General features: G+C 37.5%; 1 protein-coding gene across 2 annotated transcripts in view; it reads left to right on the top strand.

Annotated features, from left to right (window-relative positions):
• Positions 1-7,167, top strand: part of NDC1 (NDC1 transmembrane nucleoporin) — a 58,400-nt gene extending 51,233 nt beyond the window's left edge. For both annotated transcript variants that reach the window (XM_043461269.1, XM_043461270.1), the window contains exons 17-18: positions 753-913; positions 4,541-7,167. In XM_043461269.1, the coding sequence (XP_043317204.1) occupies positions 753-913; positions 4,541-4,604 (225 nt within the window). In that variant the 3' untranslated portion in view covers positions 4,605-7,167. The remainder of the gene's footprint in view (positions 1-752; positions 914-4,540) is intronic.
• The last annotated feature ends 5,945 nt before the right edge of the window (positions 7,168-13,112 follow it).

Here is a 13,112-nt window from a genome sequence, read left to right on the forward strand (position 1 = left end):
CATAGTTATTCTTCTCAATCTTCTCTTCTCCTTTCTCTTAATATAGTTATAGCATTTAAAGGGGCTTCCCTGATAGCTCAGTTGGTAAAGAATCCACCTGCAATGCAGGAGACCCTGGTTTGATTCCTGGGTCAGGAAGATCTGCTGGAGAAGGGATAGGCTACCCACGCCAATATTCTTGGGCTTCCCAGCATTTAAAATTATAATATTTACCTTTGGCTTTTAAAAGTTATTACTTAAATCTTTTTCTTACATTGTCAGGTATGTAAATGAAATCAGTTTCACTTGTGAGTTCTCTCTCCCTATCTATTCTTGCACATAGATGCTTTATCATCTAGAATTGAAAAGGAAGATAAGCTAGTTTTGTAAATAACCTTACTTATGTAAAGTATAAAGTTTGATCTTTTTTTGGACTGAGATTCGGAATAAAGGTATTCTTACCTGTCATGCATCGTAAGCAGAGTAGGACATCTGTGTTTCACTTCCCACTTTTGAATTTTCAAGGCTGTAAAAGTATATAACTGCTTTTTAGAGGATGGGTGTGGACTTTTCCCTGGTAACTGCTGAAGTGGCAGAACCTTGACTGCGCTGTCTTTCAAACTGTTCGACTGTGATCCAAAATAAATACTTTATTATATGTCTATGTGTTATCTCTGTATCTATCTATATGAAATGAAATCTCTTTAATCCTTGCACTGAGTTGGCTGTTTTGATAGTCTGAACTAATGTGTTTCCTTTTTTTCTTGATATAGTCAGTTGACAAGTACTTCAAGCTTCCTCATGCTTCCAGTAAGCCACCTCGGATTTCAGGAAGCCTGGTGGACACTTCCTATAAAACATTAAGATTTGCGTTCAGAGCATCACTGAAAACAGCCATCTATAGGATAACTACCACATTTGGTGAACATCTGAAGTAAGTTTACCTCTTCTGTTCACTTTCAAGAGTTCCCCTGAGAAACAGGCATGAGAATTAAGGCTCATAAATTGAAAGTGGTTTTTTGGGGACCTTCTTGATTCCTACTGGGAAGTAACAGCTTAGATTTAGATTTAATATTTGCATTTTAAAAATTGGCCTATTGTATAAGCTTGGGGACCTTCTTTCAGATGGATAAAAAAAAGAGGATAGAAAGTTATAAAAGCAGCAAATGTAATTATATATTGTTTTCTTAAATTCCTAAAATAACCTTAAGGGAGAAAAAAGGCAAAATGAATACTCTCCAGAAAAGCATATTAAAAATAATTCTGTTATTACATCTTGGTTAGCAAACCAAGACTTGGGGTGAGCAGAGTATTCCATAAATGAGTCCTTGGTGCTTTGTGAATCATGCTGGAAAAACAGCAACAGATCATAACACCTTCAGAAACGGAACCAGAAAGAAAACCACAAATGCCAAGCTTGTGTATATTTAGTTTCATTGATGTTTACTGCTTTCTTTTCATGAAATAATCTAGCTAGGCAGTGTAAGGGATACTAGTTTACTAACTAAATTATGTTTATCATAATTGTAAATAAACTTTAAAAGATATGAGAGTGCTCTGTTTTTTTCTGTATGCAATTAATAGTTTAGAACTTCCTCAAACTAGCTGCTTTTAGAAATAGTAGTATATTTCCTTTTACTTCTGTAAGGCAAATACATAAAACATACTATATACATACATAAGGTAGCCACAGCAGCAAGTTTATGGAACACTTTGGTTCTATGTGGGAATACAGAAAAGCTGTAGATAACCCTCTGTCCTTAAGAAGTTTATTCATTTGTTTAAAAACAAACCAGGAAAAAAAAACGTTCATTGTGTGCTTTGTAGATCTGCAGTCTCTAATATGATAGCCACGTGTTGCTATTTAAATTTAAATTAAGTTAAATAAAACTGAAAATCCAGCCTGTCCGTTACATTGGCCACCTTTCAAGAACTCAATAACTACACATGACTACTGGCTACTATACTGGACAGCTTAGGTATAAAACATTTCCATCATTGCAGAAAGTTCTTTTGGACAGTGCTATTCTAGACAATACACTTAGCACTTTTCATTTATTCTTCTCAAAGAGCCTGTGAGGTGTAGAGATTATCATAATTGTATAATATAAAAACTGAGACTCAGCTTAAGAACATGCCTGATAGCACCATCAAGTCAGTGTTAGAACATAAACCTGAAATTAGGTCTTTCTTGCTCTTAAGATTCCACCTTCTTACCCTATACAACACTAGACTCCCTCCAAGATGTCAACTGTAAGGTTTAAGGTATAAATGTAAGGTACAAGATGTAAGGTACTCTTAGAAAATTCTCAGTGAATTCAGATAATGAAATACATACGATGATTGATGTATATTGATGATACAACCAAAACAGGAAGAAAAGGGGAAAATAGATTTCTTCCATAAGAAAAGAAGATAGTTGATTATTAAAAAAAAACTGTAAGAATGAAACTCTGCCTTAGGTTCTTTTCTCTGAGTAGAGCCATATATATGTACTAAAATTGATGAAGCCAGTGAAGACTATTTTATGCAAATATTGGACAGAATGGTAATAGTAGAAGCATTAGATTTGGAATTAAAACATTTGGATATATGTCTGATTACACTCCTGACTGTCTGTTGTAGTTGTGGACAAGTTATCTATTGATTTAAGTAACTTCCAGGTAGTAACTTATGCAGGTAGTAAGATGCAGAACCAGAAATTAGACTCTAAATCTTTCTGACCCTAGAATTCTATATACAAACCTCTGAAAACCATTCTGATACTGTTTTTCCTGCATGAAAAGGGTATATTATTCATCCTACTTTATTTCATTTGCTGTTAATAGAGATAAAATGGGATCATACATATGTAAAGCCCACATACATTATATATTATTGTGACAACAACTATTATTATTGTATGCAAGTGAAAGTTGCTCATTCATGTTTGACTCTTTGCAACCCCATGGACTATACAGTCCATGGAATTCTCCAGGCCAGAATACTGGAGTGGGTAGCCTTTCCCTTCTCCAGAGTATCTTCCCAACCCAGGGATCGAACACAGGTCTCGCGCATTACAGGTGGATTCTTTACCAGCTGAGCCCCAAGGGAAGCCCAGGAATACTGGCGTGGGTAGCCTATCCCTTCTCCAGTGGGTCTTCCTGACCCAGGAATCAAACCAGGGTCTCCTGCTGGCAGGTGGATTCTTAACCAATTGAGCTAACAGGGAAGCCCCTATTAATACCTGGTTTATTCATTCCCCAGAGCTTTACCTCTGAGAACCAGGTATAAATGAAGTAAACACTCGAGGTGTGAAAACTAACACAGACCAGTTAGACATTGGAGACCTTCATTTAATATCTGTTTACTCTTAATTTAGACAATTTTGATTTACTGACTTTTCAACCAATAACATTAAAATTTGAGAGGAAGACTACTATTAGAGTTGAGTATTAACAACAGTAAGAGAAGTATAGTGCCTGCTGGCAGAGGGGAATCATGAGAATAAAAATCAAAAGAAAATCATGAGAGAAGACTTGGTGTTTGAAAAAATTCAGAGCCATTTAGTTAGAGATGACAGCCTCCCTGGCACTGAGAGAAAGTCTGAATAGTAAAATATACTTGAGATGGTTCAGTTGAGTGGCAGCTACATGGTTTAAGAAAGCAGAGATGTAAAATGTATAAGGTGTTTTCGGATAATTTGTAGCAAAATTATTATAATAAGCCTTTTGATACTTTTAAAAGTGGCGACCTTCAATTACTTGGAATTTTATTATTCAGTATGTGAAAGTCTTTCAGTGTGTCTGACTCTTTGTGACCCCATGGACTATAGAGTCCATGGAATTCTCTGGCCAGAATACTAGGTGGGTTGCCATTCTCTTCTCCATTATTATTCAGTAAGGATACAGTATTATCAACAACTAGAAAGCTGGAATCTTTCATTGTATTCAATTTCTACTTAAAGGTTTAAAAGAAAGCTTTATACTAGTTTCAGTATATATTTGTCCCACTTTTGTCAAGGTAATGTATTTTTGCAGGGGTGAGGGTGGGAAGAGAACTCAATTTCCCCATCCAAGACATAACTTATGTTCAAAGGGAAAAGTAAATCTAAACCACCAAGCTGTTACCTTTGAAAACGATTAGTGGAGTCTATTGTATTTTATCCAAACATCTTAGTTTAAAGGATTTTATATTAAAGGCAATTCATATACTCCACAACTCAAAGATAATGTTGGAATGTGGTTTAAATAAAATAATAAAATCCAGAAAAATTTACTTCACGGCCTGAAACTCTGCACAGCAGGTTCCACAGCAGAGCAGGTTACAGTTGATGCCTTCAGTTGTCAGCCTAAATTTTCTTGGGCTTTTAGAAGGTAGAAGCATGCTGTTGCTCAATGCATGTCCTCCTCTCATTAGATTAAGGAGGGTTTTCATCCAGCTTTTTTTCAGAAGTACTAAATAAGTGAAGATTTCTATTCATTTTTAATTGTTTTGAAAAATATTGACTCTGTGCTCTGTGGTTCACTTAATATGCTTAATGTAAAATAAAGCTTATGCTTTGAATTTATGTCTCATTTAGTGCTGTGCAAGCATCTGCAGAACATCAGAAGAGACTTCAGCAGTTCTTGGAGTTCAAAGAATAGTTAAGTAATATAAACTGTGTTCATTACACTGCTGATACAACTACAGATGGGACAGTAAATGTTCAGCATTCTTGGATCAGAAGAAAATGGACTAATTAGATGCTTCCTTTGTCGTGGTGGTTGCTTTGAAAACTATACTTTAATGGGAGAAATCATGGAACGAAATTCTCAACAGAAAACCGAAAACTGCCTTTTCTGTACCGATTGCTTTTTGTGTGTGTGGCATAATAAAATCTTTATTCAATTTTACAGAAGCCTCAATGGCAGTAGAAATGTTTTCAGCTTATGCAGCTTAATAATAAGAACTAGAAAATTTTTAGAATTTACTTTTAAGAGGAGTAGAGGCAGTTCAGAAGGTAAAATAGGTCAACTTGATCTGGTCTTCCTTCCTAATCTTTCTGAGAGTTTAGCTCTCTGTAAACTCAAAATGAGTAAACTTTTTTGGAGTAGTTTCTGTTTACTAAAGGATAAAAAGAGTAACAATGGAGAAAAAGTCACAGAAAATGCTGTCTAAAGGACATATTTTGTTAATCTGTTAGGTTGTGTTTTTGTTTTTGGAGACAAATTAAATTTGCATGATTGTCAAAAAGAAGTCTCAATTTACAGATGCTAACTCTATGTAAAGGAATGTGGAAAAATTCAGCTCTTAAGTTACAAGATGAAACATTCACATTTGGTTTTGAAAAGATAATTGACCAACATCTATGAATTTATTTTGTATCATGCTAGTAAACAATGTGTATGGGTATTTTCTCAGCTAGTTTTTGCTTTCTTTTTCTGGAACAAAACATTAAGTGACTGCCAGGTTTTTCAAGTGAGAGAAAAAGTTTTGCAAGAAAACCGGGAAACTTTCCTCTCCCCCGCCCCCCCCATCTTCATTAGATCAAATTATTTTGTAAAGCTTATTGTCCTCACAGGGGAGCAACCTTTTCTTTGTTATCTGGCTGGTTAAAATATATTAGGAACATCTTTACACCCAGAAACAACTTAGTCATCAGGTAGCAAGTGAAACCAAAATGTCAGAGGGATTAGTGTACTTAGGAGTATGCTGTATGTCCTGAAAGTGAGTAGGTAATTTTATAATTTATTAGATCAGCTTTGGAGATGAAAGATTGGAAATCCTAGTGGTAGACATTCACTGGACTAGCTTTGGACTGAAATACCTCCTTATAATCCTTTTCCCGTTATCTTTTCCCTCTAGTGTCCCCTAATTTTTTCTTTAAAGTCAGCACAGGACTGTATATGAATCTTTAATGTAATGTATATGTCTACCATTTGTCTGATTACTTGATGTATTATATCTTGATTTATTTGTTGCCCTTTCAGCCAGCACATGCCAAATTATAAATGAATCCTGCTGGCCTTAATGAGATAGCTTCCCAGTTGTCAAGTGTTTGGAGTATGTAGGCTATTGCCTTTTTTTTTTTTTTTTTTGGCATCTGAAGTGGAGTTGATCTGTTTTTTGAATGTAAAAGTTGAATTTTGAATGTAGAAGTTACTTACAGATGACCAGAAACCGTTGAGTTCCATATTTTAGTCATTGAGCTTTTTATATTCCATTTTCCGTGGTACCCCTGTTTGAGGCATTTTGGGAGAAAAGGACTCTTAACTTTATGCTTCCATAAAGAATTTAAACTCTGACTTACTCGGATAAAATGTCTGGCTTTATTTTAAGGTTTTTTTGTTGTTTTTTTTTTCCTGTCATTTCCCATACTCTTTGGGCAAACTATATTTGATGAGCAATGTGAAAATTTCTGAGGTGTTCATCCCTATTTTTTCTGAAGATAATATGCCTTGTACTCAATACAGTTCACATAGTGTCTGCCTGGTGGAGATTTGGAACTGCCTCCCCAAACCTGGATTGTATTTAGTAGATAAGGAAATCAGTTCATTTTCCTCATTGTGTCGATAATCTATACCCTGTCTGTTGGAGAAGGGTATGGCTTGATCACCTGTTGGGGAAAGAGAGCTCTTCGCCTGTCTGCAGGAAGGAGGATCTTAGGAAAGCCAGCAGGAGGAGAGAAGCATTTCCTTTGATGAAGTCACATCCTGCCTGTGAACCCACTGATATTGTTGACCTTGGCCTGAAAATTAGAGGGTGTTCTTTAAAAGTGTTTTCTGACTGTCAGTACAAAACATGATTGTATCAGCTCTTGTAATGTTTTCTTGACCCTTATGGAAGGTATAAATCAATCCACGTAACTTCTTTCCTAGAGAACTGGGAAAGTGTCCTAGAATTAAAAAAAAAAAAAAACAAGCTTGTATAGTTGAGTGGACATGGATAAGCAACAGTTTGTTACTTTGCTGGGTTTATTCCTTGGTAATTGTTCTCTGTCTTCCTGTAAATATGATAATCTGTTTATATCCTTTTGTATATCACTGATACTGAATTGGGTAGAAAAATAAATTGACAGTTTTTAGAAATGGGACTATTAATTGAAATATGCATATCTGTGAGTTCAGTTATTTAATATCTGGTATATATGTGTATGTGTTTCCTTAGCCTTTTTAATAATTCTCAGAGCCGATACTTATAAAACCTGAAACATGCCTTGAGAAATCAGCTTTTGCCTCTGACTGGACTCATTTGGTGGGTGATCTGTAATGGTAACTGAGGAGCCTAAATTCTAAAAGCCTCTTTCTTCGAGGATGCAGGTGCTGAAAGCCATTTCTTAATAGAGGTTTCTTGTCTTGCCAGAATAATGTTTCTAAACGGATCATATTCCCCCAGGCTAAAAGTTATGTCTGTCAACTTTACTTAAATTAACCTGAACTCCTCAGGGTAGTTGAGGTACTATAACTAAGGCCTTCAACTTTCCCTGTTTGCTATCCCAATCCATAGTTATCTTTCTTTAGAACCAAATAGCTTAAAACAAAAATGACTTTAGTTCATCAGTTAATAATTTACCTATTCTTAAAAAGCTGCTGACTACCATTCTAAAATGAGTAAAATCATTGTTTTGAGGGGGAAGTGGGGCACACAGCACATTACCGCCTTAAGAGTTCTCAGTCATGGCCCTAAGCAGCTTTGGCAGTTGCTGTAGTGATAGGTGCTTTAATGTGGAACTAGCTAATCATCCAAAAATACTCACCTAATGCCTCTTACGGCCCAGCTACTGGAAACAAATCGACCTGAGAACAAGGCAGGCCTGACCTTTAGGAGTTTATAATCAAATGCAGTGGTGTTTGAAACTTGGGATCACAAGCATTGACTCACAGGGAGTGTTCATTGGAGGTACAGAGTTGGCTCCGCTTTAGTGCGGATTTTGCCCCAGGAGGTCTGGACTAGTTCCCAAGAGCTGTAGTTTGTAGCCAATTCCAAGCAGTGATCTCACAATCACACTGTGAAAAGGGTTTATCTTAGATCAGGAGTTATCAGATTTAGCATGCATCAGAACCACATGGAAAGCTTGTTAAAACACAGATAACTAGGCCCCCTTCCCAGAGTTTCAGATTTTAGTAAGTCTGAAGTGTTCAGTCAATAAGCTGTGTCTGACTCTGTGACCCCATGGACTGCAGCACACCAGGCTTCCTTGTCCTTCACTGTCTCCCGGAGTTTGCCGCAATTCATGTCCATTGACTCGGTTATGTTATCTAACCATCTCATCCTTTGCCACCCTCTTCTTTGGCCCTCAATCTTTCGCAGCATCAGGGTCTTTTCCAGGGTGTCTGCTCTTTGAATCAGGTGGCCAAAGTATTGGAGCTTCAGCGTCAGTCCTTCCAATGAATATTCAGGGTTGATTTCCTTTAGGATTAATTGGTTTGATCTTCTTGCTGTCCAAAGGACTCTCAGGAGTCTTCTCCAGCATCACGATTCCAGAGCATCAATTCTTCAGCACTCAGCTTTCTTTATGGAACTCTCACATCTGTACATGACTTACTGGAAAAGCCATAGCTTTGACTGTATGGACCTTTGTTGGCAAAGTGATGTTCCTGCTTTTTAATATGCTGTCTAGGTTTGCCATAGCTTTTCTTCCAAGGAGCAAAGCGTCTTTAAAGTCTGAGGTGGAGCCCAAGGATTTTTAAAGTGTCCAGACACTAAATGTCCAGACACTATGCTAGTCAAGAGACCACATTTTGAAAACCACTGCCCTAGTGGGTTTTCTCATATTTGGTATTCTCTCAGAAGCATATGAACGATGATTGCTATAAGGTGTAGTTTACATCTGATTGATTTGTTGGAAAGTGTGAAGAATATGGTTAGGTCCCATAGGTAATGCAGGAATGCTCAGAAATATTCTGGTGTTCTGATGCTTATTTTGAGTTTGCAGCAGGGATTTGCCCAGAGTTGCTGTCTTGCACCTAGCCTTCACTGGAATTTCTGTCTTGGCAAACTTAGCAGTTTTCACAATGAGCTTAGCCTTCCCTCCTACTCCCAGATAGATTTCAGTGTATTTTTTCAATGCTTTGTCATTCTTTTTTGGACCTTATCACATTGGATTGTAACTTAACTGATTACAAATTTGCTTCCCCTTGTAGATTATGAGCACTCTTTCCTTCCAGGATTCCAGATACACCTTCTCAGTGTATCACCCTGTCTTCTTACTTATAATTATTTCGACCTCCCATGCTTTATTCTGCATAGTTCCTTCTGACCTATCTTACAAGTCATTTTCTTCAACTGTGTCTAATCAGTAAACTCATCTACAACAAGAACAATAGTTTCATGATAAGTGAAAGTTAGTAGTCATTTTGGGATTACTTTTTAATTTCATCTTTAGCAGACCTTATCTACAATTCTGAATTCCAGAGGATTTTTTTTATTGTTAACTTTGGTGACAGAACATATTTGGCAGTTAAATTGGGCCTTAACTGATATGAGGCTACTTGTAGACTTCATTTACTCCTTGTAATATGACTGTTTACATTCACTGTAGTGTGATGATGTAGGTGCTGTCCCAGACCCTATGGGAGTGTTATGTAATATGCATCTTTATTACCTTTCTAAAATCCTTTATTCACAAATCTGGGCCTCAGGCGTTTAAGACAAAGCATTGTAGACCTGTTTTTGTAAGATGCTGTTAATTCTCCCATCTACTCATTCAGCATTTACTAACTGCCTGTGTATACCAGGCATTGTGATAGGCAGTGATAGTGCAGAGAGAGAGCACTACTTTGTGTGGAAGAAGTAAGTGGAGGTAACTCTTATTTTTTCTGCTTTTTCTGCTGCTTTGCAGAATTGATGTGTCTTGCTGTGTGCTGTCTCATTGTTGACTGAGTGTTTATTCTGTTCCCAGCCTGCCCATAAGGCAGCATTTCTCCAGGTGTTCTGGTGCTGCCCACTTGTTTCTTGCATTATTTTTCATGTGTGACTCTACCTTGTCTTTTTTGCTCATGTTCTTCCTGTGCAAACGTATCTCTTACCAGATACTGTTGAGTGGGCCCTGCAAGTGATCCCGATGGTAAAGTAGTTCTGGAAGACCTGTGGATGTCTGTGGCAGAGAAACATTGGGAGATGACCTCTGAATTACAGGCTTTTACTTGATAGTCTTGTGAAGAGATGTTGGCTTTCTTTTTGGCTACACCACATGGCTTGTGAGACCCTAGTTCCCTGACCAGGGATCAAACCTGCACCCCCTGCATTGGTAGCATGGAGTCTTAACCACTGGATCATCAGGGAAGTCCTGAGATATTAACTCAATTGATTTATCCTTTTTATCTCTCAGCTGATAAAGTGATCTATGGTCTTGAAAAAAATATTAAACACTAGTCCCTCTCCTGCTATATTATGATTCTTTGTTGCAAGGACAAAATCCCCAACTTAGCTGAAGCATAAGGCAGGGAAAGTGAAAGTCAGTTGTGTCCGACTCTGCGACCCCATGGACTATATAGTCCATGGAATTCTCCAGGCCAGAATACTGGATTGGGTAGCCTTTTCCTTCTCCAGGAGATCTTCCCAACCCAGGGATCAAACCCTGGTCTCCTGTATTGCAGGTGGATTCTTTACCAGCTGAACCACAAGAGAAGCCCAAGAATACTAGAGTATTCCTGATAGGATCTTCCTGACCCAGGAATCAAACCGGGGTTTCCTGCATTGCAGGCGGATTCTTTACCAACTGAGCTGTAAGGGAAGCCCATATGCAGGGAGTTGACCTAAAGGCACAGGAACATCTTGGTGAGCACAGTATAGATTTGCTTCTGGGCCCCACGAAGACCTGGAAAGCTCTCAGGATCTCTAAATGGTTCTTCTTACTTCTTTGTGCAGCAGAGCTTTATTCTTTCTCTGTCTAGTGGCTTTCTACTACGCTTCCCATCTGCCCTGTAACTCCTGAGTTTACTTATAACAGATAGAAACTGACCAGCTCTTTCTGAATGCCAACCAAATTCCTGTTTGAAAGAAATTAGTCTTGATCACCAGCATGGCTTCTGAAAACTTAACTTTGTTGATCAGGATAAAGTGGTAGGTAGGGTCAATTTCCTGACATAGGGGACAGAATTTGGGGTTAAGTACCTGCAAAAAGGGGCTGGTAAGTCCCCTTGCTTTGGGTTGGAACCCCAAAGGGCTGCAAGCCTAGAAGGAAGGGTGAGGAGGAAGCAGATTGCATGAACTGTAGTTGAGTTAGAATCCTCGTTAAGTTGAACTGCAGTAATCTCTGTTTGCCGGTGCTTCTAGCTCCTGGGAGAAGCCATCATAAATCCTCTCTGGAGAAAAACAACATCCTAGGTCTCAATTATTTTTACAAATGAGTTTTCAAATATAATGTCTGCAGACAGTTAAAAATAACCAGGCACAGGAAGAGACAACATGAATGAGAATAACGAAAGCAATAGACAATAGGATAGACTCATGAGGACTCCAGATCTTAGAATTATCAGATAAACATTTTAAAAGAATTATGATTACTGTGTTCACTAAGATTTAAAAAAAAACCTTTAATTCTTTAGAGAACTAGAAACCACCATATATATGGAATAGAAACTACACATACACACACAGATAACTTGAAAAAGCAGACAGTTTAGAACAGAAAAATAGAATAACTAAATTAAGTCAAAGGATAGGTTTACCTGCAGATAGATATAGCTGGAAAAACTGACTTAGAAGATCAGTCAGAAGAAATTCAGAATAAAGCGTGGAAAGTAAGAGTACACTCTGAGGTGTGTGTGTTTGTGTGTCCTCAGAAATGTCTGACTCTTTTGTGACCCCATGAACTGTAGCCCAACCAGGGTCCTCTGCCCAAGGAACTTTCCAGGCAAGAATATTGGAGTGTGCTGCCATTTCCTATTCCATGGGATCTTCCCGACCCAGAGATCAAACCCGAGTGTCCTGCATTGGCAGGCAGATTCTTTACCAGTGAGCCACGGGAGAAGCCTGGGCACTGAGGTACATCATAGTAAAAGTGCTAAAAACCAAAGTGTTCAAAGTAGTCAGAAGTGAAAAAAAAAAAAGACTACATTCAAACAAGCAACAACTAGACAGCTAACATTTCAACAAAAACAACTGAAGAGAATGTGATGGAAATTTCAAAGTGCTGAAAGTTAGAACTCCATATCCAGTATTAATCTACAAAAATAATGGGGAAATTAAAAACATTTCCATACAAAAGCTGAGAAATTTCATCAATAAGACACACTAAAAGGAACTTAATTTATAAAGGTAGTTTTTGGTTTTCTTGTTCATTTTGTTTTGTTTTGTTTTCAGGCAGAAGAAAGGGTAGAGAAGCAGGAAGAAATTAGGAAACATAAAAGAGATAAATATGAATATTGGCTTATTAAATAATACTGTCTTGGTGGAGTTTTAAATATACAGAGAGTTTTAAATATACAGTTTTAAATATACTTTAAATATATAGTACACAGCATAATGGTATATAAGTCAGATTTGGGGATTTAAAATATCTTAAGGTCTTCCCTGGTAGCTCAGATGGTAAAGAATCCATCTGCAATGCGGGAGACCTGGGTCCGATCCCTACATTGGAAAGATCCTCTGGAGGAGGTCATGGCAACCCACTCTAGTATTCTTGCCTGGAGAATCCCCATAGACAAGAGGAGCATCGCCGGGTACAGTCCATGGGGTCACAGAGTCGGACATGACCAAGCGACCAAGCACAAGGTCTTTACATTGGGAAGAGAGTAAAAGTGGACTTTGATGTATTAAAGGAGTGCATTGTAACTTAAGGATAACCTGTAAAAGAATAGTTAGAGTTTTAAACTAAGATGGAAAAAATGAAATAGCAAAAAATGAGCAAAAGTAAGTAGGAGGGAAAAAGACATCTGAAGTAGGGAGGACAAAGAAAATGTGCATAGTAAGTTGTAGATTTAAACCCAAGATATCAGTAATTACATTACATATAAATGGACTAATGCACTAATCATAAAACAAGGATCATCAAACAAAACCAAAATTGTTAGCTGTCAACAAAAGCCACATTTAAAGAAAGATGTATTGAAAATAAAAGAATAGGAAAGATAAACATGCAGATGTTAAAAGAAAGGTGGTGTACTTGTGTTAATTTTTTGACAATGTATAAGGCAAAAAGCCTTACTAGAGATAAAGAGGGTCACTTC

Source organism: Cervus canadensis, chromosome 2 (assembly GCF_019320065.1).
Source record: "Cervus canadensis isolate Bull #8, Minnesota chromosome 2, ASM1932006v1, whole genome shotgun sequence".
In the NCBI taxonomy this organism is placed as follows: Eukaryota; Metazoa; Chordata; class Mammalia; order Artiodactyla; family Cervidae; genus Cervus; species Cervus canadensis.